Source organism: Pezoporus flaviventris, unplaced genomic scaffold, assembly GCF_033815535.1.
Source record: "Pezoporus flaviventris isolate CSIRO_AGI_PZ_B2104156 unplaced genomic scaffold, CSIRO_AGI_Pfla_v1 ptg000013l, whole genome shotgun sequence".
Lineage (NCBI taxonomy): Eukaryota > Metazoa > Chordata > Aves > Psittaciformes > Psittacidae > Pezoporus > Pezoporus flaviventris.
The window spans coordinates 18,426,284-18,443,731 of NW_026892561.1; the positions used below are offsets into that span (position 1 = coordinate 18,426,284).

The window sequence follows — 17,448 nt, forward strand, 5'->3', positions numbered from 1 at the left end:
AATGAGGCAGTGCTCAGTTAGGAGGGATTCGTAAGAAAATATTCTGGTTTGCATAAACAACTGTGAATTAGTGCACTAAGAGCCTGAAAAAGGATGGGCAGCACAGAAATTTCCACTAGCCATTTCAGAGATTGTGGTGGCAGGGGAAAATAAGCAAGAAGGTGGCAATACGTTGACATATATGCATAAACTGAAGAAATCTCTGTACGGAGTTTTAAATACTCATATAGAACTCCTCTTTGTGAAACACAGGTCTATGGGCCCAACGTCTGTTCACCTGCGGATATGTTTTCACCACCAAGTTGTTTCCCATTCCCCCCTGAAAAGGCTACACTGCTCAACTCAGCTAAATTTTCCTGCATCAGTTGGCTGGGTAAAAACAAACAGATCACATAATTCTGTTTGCTTTTAATTAGCAAATCTGGGTCAAAGTTTATAAAATTAAACCACATTATAATGCTTTGCAAGGCTGAGACACTTTGCATTTCGCTGCTATCAGGAGTCTTTTCTCCTTTCTATGCAGCTCCTGCAATTGCTCATTCACTGATTCTTTCTAACAAAGCAAATAACGCTTCCAGTACAAAAAAGCTGTAACGTGTTCAGTCCAAACCTGATGCCACATTAATTGACAACAGTGTTGTCCGTATATGTGGCTTTATAGCAACACAATCCCCGAAGCTCATCACAGAGGGAGCAACAAGACAATTTGCCCTCTTTTTCCCTTTTGTTTCTGACAATTACAATATAAATGTAATGCAGCAATCCAATAAAATTAATGGAGGTGAAAATGAAAGGCATCGTGTAAAGAGTACACTCCTCACATTATGCCTTTCAGGCTTTCTGGACATGATGTGCAGGATATAGGTCAAATACACAGTCTCATTCTCCTTTCAAAACACACCCCCTAAAGCAAACCTATTAAAGCCACTTATGCAGCAAAGCTTGTTTGCACTGAAGCTTCACATCACAGAGGAAAATGACACAGGACCTGCTGTAGCTCTCAGGCTTGATTACCTTCCCTGCTTTTGTGCAGGGTTGGAATCCTCTGAGCACTACCTCAAATACCCCTGTGGCTCGGCTTTACCCAGTGACAGGTCTAGCATCGCATCATCCACCACTGCCGCTGCAGAGCCATGACGTCACCTTGGAGCAGGCACACAAGTCCTGCAGAATATGGGCTCTGATGCCCAGGTACCTTAATGCTGCTGCTTTGAAACCACCTCTCTGATCCATTTTTAAAGTGCAGCTGCCTACAGAAAAGCAGGACAGAAGTGAGGTTTTGGAGCTTAGCAATCACGGCTGTACTGCAAGATTTCACTCTCCCCCATCAGCCCCTCCAAAGCCTCCACTACATTATTTCAGGAAAAGGCAGATGCTGACATTCAGTGACTCAGAGACACTAAGCCTGTTCTTTCCAACATTATTTCTAGCTCATTAGATCTCCATGTTTAGTTCTCACTACCAGATCCTAAATGACAATTCAGAGACTATTAACGGGTTAAGTGCTTTAATAACTACCCTGTGAAGCCGCATGTTTCCTATCAGAAGCTTAGACTTGAAGACATAGGTCATGCTGTCTGGTTTGAGGCTTTTTTTCCTAATTCAAGCAAACCGAGTCTTGCTCAACATCATCATGAAGCAGACATGCAGAAGGCAGCACAGACAGTACCATTCACTGCCATGCCTTTGGCCACATCCCTGGCATGAGCCATGCCCCGCAGGCACTGGGCTGAAGAACAGTGAATTGGCATTATTGGGCACTCTTCTGGAGTTCTCTGGTAACAGAGAGGTCAGTCTGGCCCTGACTATCATCTATGTAAGAGGCTATCAAAATTGTATCCTAAATTGGCAATTACATAGGCAGGTGATTTCAAAGTGTCCTGGGTTCAGCAGTAGCAGTCGTTTTTCTCCTTCTTAATAGCCGGTGTAGTGCTGTGTTTTTGACTTTCAGCCTGGGAACAATGCTGATAGCACCAATGTTTTTAGTTATTGCTAAGTAATGCTCCAACCAAGGACTTTCTAAGTCTCATGCTCTGCCAGGGAGGAGGAGAAGCTGGGAAGAAGCAGAGACAGGACACCTGACCCAAACTAGCCAAAGGGGTATTTCATACCACAGCATGTCATGCCCAGTACATAAACTGGGGGCAGTTACCCAGCAGGGCTAGATCACTGCTCAGGTCAGGCTGGGTATCGGTCAGTGGGTGGTGAATGGTTGTATTCCCTTCTGTTTTTATTTTCCTTATCATTATTATAATCGGTGGTAGCAGTAGTGGTTTGTGTTATATCTTAGTTACTGGACTGCTCCTATCCTATCTCAACCCATGGGAGTTACATTCTTTTGATTTTCCTCCCCATCCCTCTGGGAAAGGGGGGAGGAAGAATTGGTGGTGGGGTGAGTGAGCGGCTGTGTGGTTCCGAGTTGCCAGCTGGGCTTAAACCACAACACAAAGGTTCATGCTATTTCAACCTAAATTGTCTAAAGGTTATTGTGTGCAATTACAGAAAGGAGGAGTATGGGGATAAAAAAGGCCCAAGTAAGAAACCTTGTGACATTAACCTCATCAAACTCAGAAGGACATGCTTGCTTCTAGTTAGGTTATCCTGGTGTCAACTCCCTTTCCCTGCCCCTTTGCAGCAGTCTTTTCAGTGGCACCTGGGGTCACACTGCTTGCCCCTTGCTCCTGCTCGCTTTCTCACCAACCGTCTCTGCAATTCATTCATCTCCTGAAAAAAAAAATCATTAAAAATCCAAATCACTCCCTGGTAAAACACTCTAATCAGAACTAGCCCATTGTCTTCAGCCTTGGCCTTTGAGTTCCTTCCTTTAATCACTAATCCTCCTGTTCCTCCTGCATGCAATTCTGTTTGATACCTTCCTTCCTTCTGTCCTCATTGGTATTCAACTGGTGTACAGAAATATGTTACTGCTCTAGGCAAGCAATTATATCTCAGTCTCCACTGGCTGGTTCTAGTAGCCCTCTTCAGTGCTGCTCAAGGGGCTAGAAAATCAAGGCATTCATATTCTGTCCAGAGGCTCCATCTACTCCTGGCCTCCCAGTTCTTCAGAAGCGATTCATAGCTGTGCATATGTTTGATAATGCCAGGGTCTATTTAAGCAGGAATTGTTTCATCCTGTGTTTAATGATGTGCCAGAAACCACCAAAAATCATTAGCAAGGGATAGTCTCCGGATGAGGGAAGCACTCTGGACACATGGTACATCTCAACCTCTCCAAGAGGGAAAAACCCCAACTCTTCAACATCCCAGGGACTGCAGCAATCCTTCAGCAGCATAACAGCCAGTCCACCCAGCAAGAGGTACACGAAGGACCTTTCTACTTGACACTCCAAAGGGCACTGCCATCTAACAATTTCCTAAGCTAGATTTACTCAAAACAGCACATGCAGGATGAAACACCACCAGCACAAAACCCCTGTATGTAACGTTGCAGGCACAGCTTCACCCTCCCTGCTGATAGGCAGATTTCAGTACATGTTCACATTACCATGTCTGCAACCTGGAGGTGTTCAGCAGCGTCAGAGGCTATTCAAGCTCATAGTGCCCTGCCATCTCCACTTGCTGCAAAGGTGATGGGAGACAGCATACCACAGGAGCCATTTGCAACCTTCACCACAGAATTTCCATTAGCATTCTCAGGTTACCCTATTAAAGGCAATTCCACTAGATACACTGCACAAATACACCTACAAATTGCTCCAGAAGGTCAACTAGATAAATAATGGAAGACTTCCACCTCTGAACTGAAGCTGTGAATGGCCACAGTGCCAGAAAACAGCCAGAGGCACTTGCAGCAGCAGAATTTACTGCCTGCAAAAATTGCTAACGGACAATATCTGGATCCCAAAACCAGCCCCAGGGGACACAGTATCTGACTAGTGTTCTAAGAGAATACTACTCCACAGAAATTATAGCCCCTTCTAAACACACGCAAGAGAAAGGTGGCTTTCCATCAAAGGTAGACAGCAAATACTATCCTGAATGCAGTTAATATTGACTTTTCTTCCAAATAATACTATCTGTTTACCCGGCTGAATGATTCTGTGGAATGTAAACACTATATAGTATTCAACACAGAAAAAAAATCAATGACATGTATTATTGAAGATCTGGACAAAAGCACAATGGCCCTCGATAAGCAGTCCTGATGCATGGTTTCTGCTGATGGTGAAAGCTGTGATAAAAGCTGTAAGAAGCATGAGGTTATCAGGAAACACAGTCAGGTAAGCCCCGCTACATCAGACAAAACAGATCCAGCCAGAGCAGTTCTGCCTCCAGCATCAATTAAAAACCTCTTGGTCAAGGCACACCAAATTCAGTCTCCTTTGGTGACCAGCCTTTCAATCACAGATTTAAACCGAACCAAAACAAGAATACATATATTTACAGTAGGCTAGCCAAACACAGACACTAGAGTACTGAGCATATACTTTTTGTCACTCATTTATCCTGGAGATGACATCTGCCCGTTAACTCCATCCCAGCACAGAACGGGAGGGCGGTGACAGGCAGAAGTGACTTATCTATATAAGAACTGTCATCAGAATGACACCCCAGAGCATTTGGCTAACACCTTACTGAACTGCAGTATTACCACTCCCTCAGTAATTACACGTCTTAATGAGGGAATAGCAGCAGCATTGCCTTTCTGCTCAGCCAGCATGTACCACTTTCTAATACTGATCAATGACAGAGCCATGACACGACAGTGGCCCTGATGCAGTAAAAAGGCAAATAACCTGGAGGAGCACATGGAGGACTCGCCATTGTGGGCTGATGGATTTTGTCAAACACCAACCATTTTGTATGAACAACCTTCCCATTAGATTCTGCAAACCTCTGCTTTAGCCTCCAGGCACAATTTAAAGCAAAATATCAGGATACAGTACAGTGAAGAACTGTCAGGAGGCAAAATCTCGTTTCTTATTCTAGTTAGATTCTACATTTGTAGAGCAGGGAAAACCCCAAATCATGTTTTGACTAAAAATACTCTGTAGGCTTGCACTGGGCTTGCAGGATGATACAACTGTGTCTAATTTCAAGACATCACAGCAATCTAATTGCTTGTCTCTCACAAACAAAAGAATGTGATTTAATTGCAAACAGAAGGAAGATTATCAGTCATGACAGATTTGACATGATTCTTCCGGTGGCTTCTCTAGCATTTAAGTGTTCTTTAGGGGATGTTCAATTGCTACCTCGAGAAAGATGGAGTTTCCAACCTATGCATTTGCCAGCAGTCTCACTAATAAGAATATTTGGATTCACAATCAGAAATAAACAGCATGGTAACCAGGGCCTTCTTTAGGCAATCTAGGGACTGGGACACAACATCATCTGCTACCTCTATAGCGCTTGAGATCCAAAAGCAGATTCCTTCAAAGTATAACAGCAATGAAAAAATGATCAAAATTAAAAATACAGATGTCAGATGATCACATCTAGATTTCTGCAGCACCAGAGAACTCCAGACCTGCACACATTTGACAGGGAAATTGCTTCTCATACAGACACTTGCTTTTCTTGAAATATTCCTTAAAAAAAAGTCAGGCTTCCCCCTCTTAAGTGCCACCCTTTTTACTTAACACCTTACCCATCAGAGTTCCTGCCATCTTTAACACAAAAGTATATTAAACGATACAAACAGTACCATTAGTCCACTTTCCAAATCCCAGCTATTAAAATCCATTTCTCAGCTGCAATCTTGAGAAGCAAACGCATGAATCATGCAGCAGCAGGGTGCTGAGGTTGCCTCTCCCCCACAGCGCGGCTGCCGGCACCAGGAATGTCCCGCTTGACATTTGCAGAACTACAAAGCATGGGAAGATTTCCCGGTGGGATTTCATGCCTCATTTGTGCTGACGTTCAGGGTGTGGTGTCAGTTCCCGAAACTTAACACTCCTTCCCAGGCTCCCCGCCAAGCACAGGCTGCCGTCTCCTCTCCCCTTCCCCACTCACCCCAGGCTGCCAGCAAGGAAGCTTCTGCCAGAACCTCCGCCACAGTGGTCCTACCACAGCCCTGCTCGGGTGCTCCTCACCCTTCCTGGCTCCACTCTGAAGCACCATCGCTGGGATGGGTGTCTAAGCAATTAGAGGAGCTAACAAGCTGGCATGGAGAAACAGGGCTTGCTCAGAGTGCTGCAGAGACCCATGTCAAAGCTGGGAGGGGGTCAGAGGCCAGAATGGAAATGTTTGCCCATGGCAATGCCTCCAAGTCTTCACTAAATGACACTGCTGCTGCTGCTGCTCCAATGGAAAGGATCAGAAAGACTGGCTAATGAACACAACTCATTACTGAAGGCCTCCTGGGCATGAGATGACAGGGTTTCAGACAAAAATTCATCCTAGCTCACAGCAATGTGACAGACATTGCACGTTTTGGCTCCAAATAATCATCCTGATAGAACTGCCACTATGATGTGCTAAGGCAAGCTGTGCAAAAGCTACAAGTATTAAGAAAAAAGCCAGTTAATCCCATTACAAAGTTTGTTTTACTTCTAAGAGGTCAATCTGAGCACTCTATAAGGCTCTTCTGACACCTAAATCAAATTATTTGCTTGCCACAGTGCTGACAGCTCTTCCAGCACCGAGAAAGAGGTGGAGAGATGGAACACACAAGCGATAAGCTATTGAACAGGATCTCACAAATGCTACTGACTTCATTCTTTTGTGAATGTTGCTTGGTTTTTGTTTTGCCTTTAAATTTAAAAATAAAAGTCTACTTGAATTCTGAATGTCCAGCTATTTTACCTTGCCTCACATCCCATTCCCTAGAAATGAAATTCTCATTTGAAGTACTGTAAGCTGTTGCAATGATGTCCGGTTTGTGTAAAAGTCATTTTACACAGTCCCAGTTCTCACATCAACTTGTTCTCATCTCCTGCTGTAACCATTTAGGATCACAGTTAATTATTATTCCACTTACCAGCAAATTCACTCCACAGGGGTTGCACCCTGCAGTTACTAATATGGTAGCAACAAGGGCTCAGTGACACAACACACTTCCCAGTACTTCAGCCGGCAGAGCTAAGGTACAATCAGCTACCCTCCTGCAGCAACCAGTGCAAGTTTGATGTTACCACCATCCTCTCCCCACCCCCCTTCCTGCCGTGCATCACCATCTTTCATCTGGAAGTCACGCTCCTCCTCAGGGAGCTGCAGCAGGACAGACTGCAGGAGAACCAGTGGTTTGCTCCACCATGAACTTGGCTACGCCAGCCGGTATCACCACTGGTAACAACTGAAGCCATTATGATTAATGAGGAACTGGCAGCAGTTACAAGACCTGGAAATCTTTCACTGTATTTTCAAGCAGCTGCACATTCCCCATTCATCTTCATCTGGTCAGACCTGGTCGAACCTCCCTATTAGTGAGGCATGGTCCAGCACCTTCCTGCAAAAGCCCATTAATCGAAGGATGGCTCTTGTCTTAAGCAGTTGACATCTCTATTCCGTGGCAAAGCAAGGAGTTTCACAGTTTTCTCTTACACTGGCTTTAAACAAAACAAATTATGTACCATTTCATCAGAGAAGCCTGCTTCTGAAGCAATGATGAGAACACAGAAGCACTACTCTTTAGAGACAGCCCTATTTAGTCAACTTCTGTATTTTTAATTACTATCAATTTCCTGGGCCGTTTAATGAGAAAGTGCATGGCAGTTACATTATCTTAGACCAACCTAAGGCTCTCCACAGCACTTCCAAGCTGATGACAGACAGTGTTCAGTCGTCACATGGAGTAACTGGAAAGGGTATGGGAAGTGATATGGAAGAACTGATGCTTACTTAAGTTTCCAGGCCATGTGGATTAAAACTTTGGTATAATTCAGAGGATAATAAATAGCTGGACACTATCCAGACCACAAGTACTTCATTGAATAAGGTGTGTAAATCAAGCTGACAATGAAAACTTAAAAAGATAAACTCCCAACTAGCCAATTTGAATCTAGTACTTGCGCTTAAGTTCAGTAATACATTCCTGAAAAAAAACAAGGTAAACACACAAATGCTCATGCTGAAACAGCAAATCCCACAAAACCAGGAAATGGTGGAACAGTACAAAGCACTCAAGAAGCTCAGTTCTTCCAGCATAGAAGCCAAATCTGTGTTCTGTGTGAGTCAGATATTTCTGATGACACCATGTGAGCAAAAGGCAACAAGGTAAGAGAAAATTGACAGACAATAGCAAAACCAAGATTTGTCTCATTTTGTAAAGAATAAAATTGTAGCATAAATCATGCATAAAGCTTAAAACATGATCGTCACTCTTACAGTACAAAACAACTCCAGTTACACTCTTTCTCATAAGAGCTGAACACCTAAATATAATAATCCTTTCCTACAAAGCCTGAACCAGGTCTGAATGAGGAATGAAACCGAGGCTGGCTATTCTAGGTATGCCAGTGTACCACCCTAAATGCAAACACTTTATACAAGAGGGGATCCCTGTGGAATATTAGGATAAGCTGGTTTGAGGTGGTAGCAGTTACACTGGTGCATTTGTCACAGTACGCAAGTACGCACATCTGCTTTTGGCAGAGTGAAAACACTGCAAAAAGTTGTGCATCAAAATAGCACTGCACTCGGGGTAAATATTCTGCTGCTGACTCAGGCATAATTGTTTCCCCAGCACCAGGTAGGTTTCCACACGGCTTAAATAAGGCAATGTAATATTCAGTTGGCTAGCTCTGGGGACAGCTACTCAGCACTGCCAGGGAAGTTAAAGGCAGCACTGAACTCCTTAGTGCAAAGCAAGGCAAGGAAAGAGCTGAGTCAAAGGCTTCTGTTTGGCCATGCTGTGAGCAGGAAGGGACCGGCAGCATGCACTCCAGTTGCTAGGTAGCTTAGAGTTACAGATATGCCTCATTTGCCTGTGCTAACACACCCCGCAGGACTATATTTACAGAACGCGGCCTTTGCTTCTCATTCCTTTGAGCGATATAAAAATACTGAGAATTCTTCCTTTGGGAGCTCAGCAACAGTTGCCCTTGGGTTGCTGCTGTCATCCCTGAAATGTGGTGGTGCTTCTGAGCTGTGCTGAAGTGGGCAGCTTGAGTTGACACTTGTCCATGCTACTGCTGCCTGCTCTGGTCTTATTTTATGGGGTAGCTACTCTCACTTCAGCCTCACTAATTTAAATGATATCTGAGTATAGAGATGATAGCTTGGAGTTAACTCTGTAAAACTAGTCTAGTCCTGGCACAATAACATTGATGTTTGGAAGTGAAAACCTAAGAGAATTTACCTTGATGTCTTACCAGTCTAACACCCCAACTGCAATTAGCAGAGAAAATTGCATTCTGCAGTTAAATAAAGGAGCAAAAGGAAAGAAATGACATCACCGAAGGAAGAAAGAATCAGAATTATGTACTGCCTGAGCACTATGAATTATTAAACAGTGACATATTGGTGAAACACAGATACGCATCAAAAGCCCATAGCACACTGTGTTACTGGGGGGTGGGGGAAACTTGACTACAGGAGGCTTGGAGAAGGGAGTATCACATATGGCCAGAACCACCATACATCATGTAACATAATAAGGTGGCATTTGAACATTTGTTTAGCTCAGGTTGTTTTCCAGCAAGCATATGAAAACACAGCACAAGAATGCTGTAAGTGCACTTTATGAGAATTAGCTGGCTTTCAATGCCAACAAACCCTCCTACCCGCATAATTCCAGCTGTAAGTTTTTCAATGTTCAAAGGAAGAAGGGAGAACAAGCATTTTCAGAGGGCTGAGATGTCCCCAGGACTCCCAAGTGGAAAACAGGCACTGGTGTGCATTACCTGACCTCCCAGGAAAAGCCTGCCAATTACCCTCTTGTCCTGGCAGCCAAAGCTGTCATGCCAGGGGTATAAGTCATAGGCTTGCAAACACAGGTCCTAAAGATGGTTGAAATAAAACTTTTGTTACCCCAGCAATTAACAGGTTCATTGCTTACTGTAATTTAGAGCAGGTTTAATGAGCAAGGATCTTTACCAACTGACATTTGTTTTGGGAAGTGCTTGCTTTCTTGATAGGAAGCAGCTAGCCCCCAACAGATGTTCTGTAGGTAAGGACTGGTGTTTGTCTCTGCTATCCTTAGGCAGACATAGAGAAGGTGTGGGCGAGCAGTGCATCTATTTTCAACAGTAACATCATAACAACTTGATGATAGACCATCTGATTCCAAGTTCAAAAAGAACTGGGGATCTATGTAAAGCACACAGATTAAATTGGATTCTTAACTGGTACAGAGTATTACAAAGTGCATTTTTATGGAAGGATGGGAACAGGCCTACAGGGCTGAAAGGACACAACAAGGTCTTTAGGCAGCTCTCTGAAAAGTGGCTACAAGCCCAGGCAAAGTAACATTGACAAAATGTGTGCTAATGTCTAACTTTCAAAGGCCGCAAAGCTTCCCATTTATTTTGTATGATACCAACAACTACATGCTATTGACTTCCACTAACAAAACTGGACAGGCAAAAGCTGGGAGTCACAAAGAACTCTCAGCAACTGGAGCAAGCCCTGTGCTTACCTCATAAACACATCATTGCAACCCACTCCCTGCCAGACTTGAAGAGCAGACAACAGTTATGTATGGCAGCAACGAGAACAATGACCAGTGATGCTAGCAGGAAGCAAACCTCACAGGAAGCAGAAAGAGGTCAGACTCCTCAACAGGACATTTTGACAGATGCTGGCTTTCCTCTTGGTTCCAAACATACCCTAACCTTTCCCACAGAAGGCTCTGCCAGAGTGCCCACCCCCAGGAAGGAGAAGCATTAGTCAGCCTCTCCAAAGCAGGCACTGTATATAAAGCATATAAGCAGTGACTATAGCCAGGCAATTTGTATTTGTCTCATCTTGGGGTTCGGCGGTGGTGACTAACTGGACTGCAGGGCTAAAAATGAAGAGCTGCGGAATGTCACTGAGCAAACAAGTTAAAATGGTAACAAGCTCCAGGGGCACAGCAGCGGGGAGGAGATGCACACAGGGGCCAGGCACTGCATCCACAACTGATGCTCCCACACCAGGTTTGCGTGTACCTCCAAGACAGAGTGTCCAACTTCCAGCTTTCAGCCAGCTTGCACCAATGCACTTCTCTGCCATTAAAATACAAGGCTTGACAAACATTATCATCAGGCCCAGCTAGGTTAAAACAGCCATTTCTTGGCCACAGGAAGGTTTCTAATAACCCTGCTACCCATCAAAAAAACAGCATGCCTTGAACACTTTTCCCTGCTCTGCCACAATCATAGTTCAGGATAAGTAATTGGTCATGAGCGTGTGCAGCTGCTAATTTCTGAAAATATAGAAGGCATATATTTTCAAATAAAAGAACACAGCTTTTAGGACTTCAGAACAATGAAACACAGGGTGACTGCCTTAAGTGCAGAAACTAAAAGCTTTTTCCTTCAGAACAAGAGTAGAATCGAGTAATTGTTGTTTCCAAGGAGATGGGGAACTTCAGGGATCAGAGCTCAATCTGCAGTTAAATGGATTGGAAACAACTCCCTAACAGCTGCAGAATAAAGCACGAATAGAAACACACCGGAAAATCCAGAGAGCGCAATTCATGGCACTGTGTACATTTCTCCACATCCAGGAATGATGGACCAGCTTTATTTACATGATGCAGGTTAGCTACTCATGAATAGTAAGGGAGAAGTCTTTCCTATGTTCTCTCCGTATTCATCTCCTATTCAACCTCCTTGACAGCAAAAACTGACAGGTATTTCCATTTTTTCCTTTGGGGAGAGAAACCTCAAAATCCTCTCACACTCCAGAAATGCAGTTCTAAGGGGACCAGGTATGTGAAAAATACCTAAATGAAGACTTTAAATTACTCTTTGCAAGCTAGGCAGGCCTTTGCCTTTCCACTGAAATGTTTCACAGATGCCAAAAGTTCATGCTTCAATGGCATGTCAAATTCTGAGCTTCTCTCATGTAAACCACAATTCCCATGACTTGCAAAGGATTTTCCAAAATAACCAATACCTTTGTGAGTGCTGTAGAGGGCTGCAAATGTCACCACAAAGAAGGTGGTGGAATATTTTCCAGCGTTAACCAGATGAAAGGCCCGTTTGTTATCACGGTAACGGCGCAGGCACTGGATGAATCGCAACCAAGCAGGGATGCACTGGACAACTGCTCTCACTCCGTAGGAGTAGCTGTAACAAATCTGATTATCTGCAAGAAAAAAGTTTCAGGGACAAAGAGTTAATAAATTTAAGAACTCCTATTGTCTTCCCTTCTGTAAGAATATTATCACTTGATACGAGAGCAACTTCCCATCGATGTCTCATATTTAGGCACACACACATCCAGAACAGTGAGAAGCTCCTCATCACCAGGAAGTATCCTAAAGCTCTTTATTCCATCTCGGAGGTATTCACGTGACATGACATCAATAAACACATTCAGACAGATCATCATCTAACTCCTTCACCGCTGCCGGTGTAACTAACATGCAACAAGATCAGAAATAATCTATTTTTAAATTTATTTTGTGCTGTTGGCAGTACTGTTAATAATCAGTTAAGAATGGAATTATAAAAGGCCTTCGGCACTGAATTTTTGTGCATAAATGGGAAAGCATTTCCAAACTCTGTGGGACAGCTCAAAAAAGCTACTTTGCCTAAGATGTCCTTGACCCATTTTTCTTTTATATTGCAATAGGACAAAACATGTTTCAATATGTTGTTTTGCTACCCCTTTCTTTTTTTATGTTTTAAGCCCTGGCTTCAACAACTGAGGTGAGAGACAACTATGCCAATATGACTATGCCAGTATTTGGCATATGCTCTGATGTTTGAGGAAATGACCAGGAAAGACCCAGCTTTGCTTGGAACCCCCAGGCATGCCATATTCTCTTTCTGTCATGCTGAGCACATCTAAACCAAACATTCCATTAACAAACAACTTATTCAGAATAATGAAGACAAGTTATTAGCTGATATTTATCCCAAAGCACTGTGCTATCATCCTACTATTTCTATTGGAAAAGGACAAGTTGATATCCACTCAGTTGCTCTATTTATTTGTTCTTAATAAATAAATATTTAGTTACTTGCAACACTGTCTTAAAGGGAAGAGACAGATCAGGCAGATTTGAAGAACAAAGAGAACACTGATGCTTATTGAAGCATACTGCAAATTCTTTCGGCAGGTGTCAAAACCATCAGACAACACAATTTGCCAGCAGTCACTGCTTAAAATGAAAAGACAACAGCCTGATCCAGGAGGAGACAGGTACTATTTTGCCACCGGGAAGGCCAAAGTCAAAATTCATGTGCCAACTCTGCGGTTATTCTGGCTAGAAAGAAGAGACAGAGCACGCACAACCCTGGCATCACAGCATCAACTCTAACTGAATAAGGGGTGACACTAACAAGGAAGTTTCTCCATCCTCTCTTGCTTTAGGGTACTTTGATGGGGCCTGTAAGAAGCAGGCTACAGCATAGCAAATTGTGGTTAACAACCTCATGCAACTCATTTTGATGCTGAGCAAGAGGAACAGGCTAAAAACAAATTCATGGTTAAACTACTATGAAAGAAAACAGCAATGCCAGGAAAATGGATTTCTCTTTCCAATCAAGAAGTGCTGCATCTGACATATGACTGGACTAGGAAATGAACACTGATGTGAAATTCAGTTTCTCTGGATGGAATTAAGAAAGGGAGAATCTCTCCAACACTGTGTTTACAAGAAACACAAATTATTTTAGTTCCCTATGTCTTTGGTAGCCCTCTTCAAAAAGACATATAATTATGAAGCTGCCTTGCCAGTTTTTTTCAGATCATTTTGATTGTATTTGAATAGGTCATCAGCATTACTCTACCTGTATTTGCCAGAAGTCCAGCATTATCCTCCCACTGAACCTCAAAGCTGTAGAAGCAGATCATGTATTCCAGATCCATGAGTATTACGACCAGGCTGTTGAGCTGATCAGCCAGCCAGAAATCTGCAAAGCCTACCTTGTGGAAGGGAGCAGTGAATACTCGAAACTGTCAGGAAGAAAAAGGAATAATTCATAACAGTGTCAAATACATCCGAATGCAACAGCAGGACATCATGGCATTGAACAAATATGGGAAATCACAGAAAAGCTTGAAGATTTATTGCTGACCTTTTGCTCCCACTGACACAAAAAAAGATAGTTGTCTCCTCACTTTTAGTACAAGTAACATTCCTGCATTCCTCTCTGCATGCAACCATTCACGTCCCCTTGCTTTTTTTGGTGTTTGTTGTTGTTATTTTGGGCTTGTTTTTTTGTTTGTTTGTTTTTTTTTTTTCCCTCCCCACTGGCAGAAGAGCCTAGTCTCCTCCAACCAAGCTCTTTCACAGAAACTTCCAATCTCCATTTCTCCTGTTGCTCCTCGTTTTGATCAGTGCTTTCTTTCAGGCATTTATGTAGTGTCTGTTGACATCTTCCACACTTACCTTCTCCCTCACCCTTAATATTTCAGTTAGATTATAGACCCTCAGCATGGCCATTACTCTGATCATGGTTCAGTTCACTTAACACATTAGTTATTCTTTGGTGTTAGAAGTTGAAAAAAGCAAAAATTGTTACTGCTGAATCTGCTCATGCCTCTAGCAGGGAAAGAGTTAAAGAAAGGGCAGAGGAAATCCATTGACTGTCAATTAGACTCCCTCTCAATCCCAGTCCACTTTCCCTCTAAACCTTAACAGCAGTTTTGCTACTTTCAAACCAGATAGTTTTCATGGTCCATTACCTTTGATTACAACTCTCTCTACCCAGTTAGTTATAGCTACTAAAGGCCAATTTCTCAAAAAGACAGCACCAGCACCATCCGGTAGTTCAGAGATTTATGAATCTTTAAATTAATGAAAGCACAAGCTAACACTCATCTTTTATATTGCTCTCCTTATTAACCTAAAGGGTACACAGTTACAGAAACCTTACAGGGAACAGACTGACCCATTCCCACTGGCTTTTAATGTCAATTTAAGGCTCTGGTCCTAAATTTCAAAGCCAAATAGGGGATATTAAGACTTAGTGGCATAAAGCAGATATGGATCTTGACCCAGAAAGCACTGTGCTGAAGGACGGAACCTATTACAAAGGCTCAAAACAGGGCCAGCCACTAGAGAGGTCTGTCCTCAAAGCAGTCCAGCTGCAGAACAGCTTCTGCAGAGGTCAGAGAAGCCACCCCAGCTTTCCTTTTTAAAAGGTCCTTCCTCCATTTTACCAACATTCCCTGATACTATCTTTACCTGTTTCATCTGACCTTTTTTATTATAAGCAAAGACTGACTAAAACAAATTAAATGAAAAAACAAAGAAGAAAATAATAAAATCCATGTTGTTATTTAATTAATTTCGGAGAGACACTCAGGCAATGCCAGATGACAACATAAAATTTAAAAGTAGAAGCTTTCCACCTAAATGCTACAGCAGATGAGGAGTCAGCAGATATGTCCATGACCTAGATAAGGCACCGGCAGCTCAATGAACTATCCTTAAGAGCCTAAGCTACCATCTGAACCCTCCTAACCCTGCACGTCAGGCTCTGTGGTTTCTGGCTGCTGCCACATGCTGCCCAGGCACAGCTAGAGTTGCAGCCCAGCTACCAGAGGGTGCTGGCAGTGGAGGGCACTGTCTGCTGGTAGGTACCACAGGTAACTCCTCAATCCTCAGCTGAGGAGTGTCTGCAACATCCTCCAGAGAAGATGGGCTGCAAGAATAAAGTCATCAAAAAGCTGGAGTTGAACCTCATTTTCTAGTAATCAGTTGCAATTATATATCAACAGTTCCACAGTCAGAGCAGACTTCCTGGTGCTGTGGTTTCAGTAAGTGCTGAAACAGTAGATACTTGAGCTGGAGCTAAACACTTCCTAGGTTTTCACCTCTCTCAGACAGGCTCCCTGCAGTTATTTTGCCATTTTGGCTCCCTGCAGAGAGTGTGGGCATACAGACGCTGTGCCACCCCCTGTACTCGGATTGGATTCCTCCTGATGAGCTGCTCCCCTCAGCCTACACAGCACACTCATGGGCTTCTCATCTGGCAGCAAAGGAACACTCACCTAAGTACTTAGGCAAGAAAGAAGAGCTGGTGTGGGAATTACACTTTTTTTTTTCAGAGGAAGATCAATTCAGATATATCTTACAGTCCCTTAGGGATTATCAAGAGATCTCACTCAGAAGAACCAACAAGCAGCTGTTGATGATCACAGGTGGATGCAGTAAGCACCCCCCAATCCATCAGGAAATGCTACAACACACTGAAGTATGCTCCTGGTTTGGTTCTAGAAAAATTGAAGGTTCCAGTAATGCTCTGCTACACCCGCTATGTCATATTTTGTTATGGCTGGAAATTAAACATATTAAGGATGTGAAGAAAAATGCTCACCAAGATCTGTGTGAACAGCACAGCTCTAGGAATTGCACTATTTAAACCTCCTTTCACCCAGATAGCTGCTGGCAACTGCACAGAGCAATAAAATACACCCAGCCAGCCAATTACACACAATAAAATTAGAAAAGCCTAACAGCTACTCTTTATGTGGTTTGTCTGGCCTTTTTCTTCCCCTTCCGCATAACACACTGTCAGAAGTACTGTGTCATTTTCCACCATTAAGGTGATCTTGCATTTTGATGAAGCATTTTTCCCCAGGAGACCTTGGGATGAATTGGCCTCTGCACACTCAAAGATGTGCCTCTATCACAGACTGCAGCATAGTCTAGAGATAGGTGGGCTAGAGCAGGTACTGGAAACTGCCTAAGAGGTCTGTGAGGACTGAAAATCTTACCCTGTTAAGATATTAAGATAATATCTTAAGATAAGATAAATTAGCACAGATATTGCTCACATGGTTAAAGCACTTCCAGTGCTTCCCCTACCACCAAGGGAGAGCAGCAAGACTAATGAGGCTTGGGACTAAAGGCACGTCTATGAGAAATGGCTGAATGCTGGAAGGCAAAAAAGAAAAACTGAAATAGTAGTTAGCTAGTAAATAAAATAACAGAGGTAAGCACACAGAGGTTAAGTAGCTGTGTGTACACCTGCATGTTCATGCTTGAAGCATGTTTCTATTTTTTGTTATTGTCATGTTCCAGATAAAGTTAATTGTTTTAACTGGCATTAAAATGATTCTACAAATAGCATCAGCCTGCCAAACCTTCTTACACCCAATGCTCTCTGAGCAGTTGCAGCAAGAATAAGGTATTGAGGGAATAAACTTGATTAAAGCCAATTTAACAGGGCATACACAGTGGGCTTGAACATGTGAATCAGCCATTTGGGAAGAAACTGATGATCCATACATGTTTGAAAACTGTTCTTTTGTTCCTCCCACCTATAAATAGAGCACTGAAGTAGCACACACATTTACATTCAATTTACCAGATTTATCTTACCTGGAAAATGGGAGCTGGGTCTAAAATAAATAGTTTAAGACCACAAACAGATTTGGTGA

General features: G+C 43.0%; 2 protein-coding genes across 3 annotated transcripts in view; one reads left to right on the plus strand and one right to left on the minus strand.

The window, feature by feature from the left end:
- The window catches only part of LOC133268612 (regulator of G-protein signaling 16-like), a 427,729-nt gene that overhangs the window by 383,915 nt on the left and 26,366 nt on the right, over positions 1–17,448 (plus strand). The gene's annotated exons all lie outside the window — the stretch shown is intronic.
- XPR1 (xenotropic and polytropic retrovirus receptor 1) overlaps positions 1–17,448 on the minus strand; it is a 105,919-nt gene that overhangs the window by 3,478 nt on the left and 84,993 nt on the right. Inside the window, exons 10-12 of one of the 2 annotated variants that reach the window (XM_061451978.1) lie at positions 13,848–14,013; positions 12,004–12,195; positions 2,468–2,724 (exon numbers count right to left, since the gene is read on the minus strand). In XM_061451978.1, the coding sequence (XP_061307962.1) occupies positions 2,714–2,724; positions 12,004–12,195; positions 13,848–14,013 (369 nt within the window). In that variant the 3' untranslated portion in view covers positions 2,468–2,713. Of the gene's footprint in view, positions 1–2,467; positions 2,725–12,003; positions 12,196–13,847; positions 14,014–17,448 lie in introns of those variants that run through there. The other variant, XM_061451977.1, reaches the window with a different exon arrangement.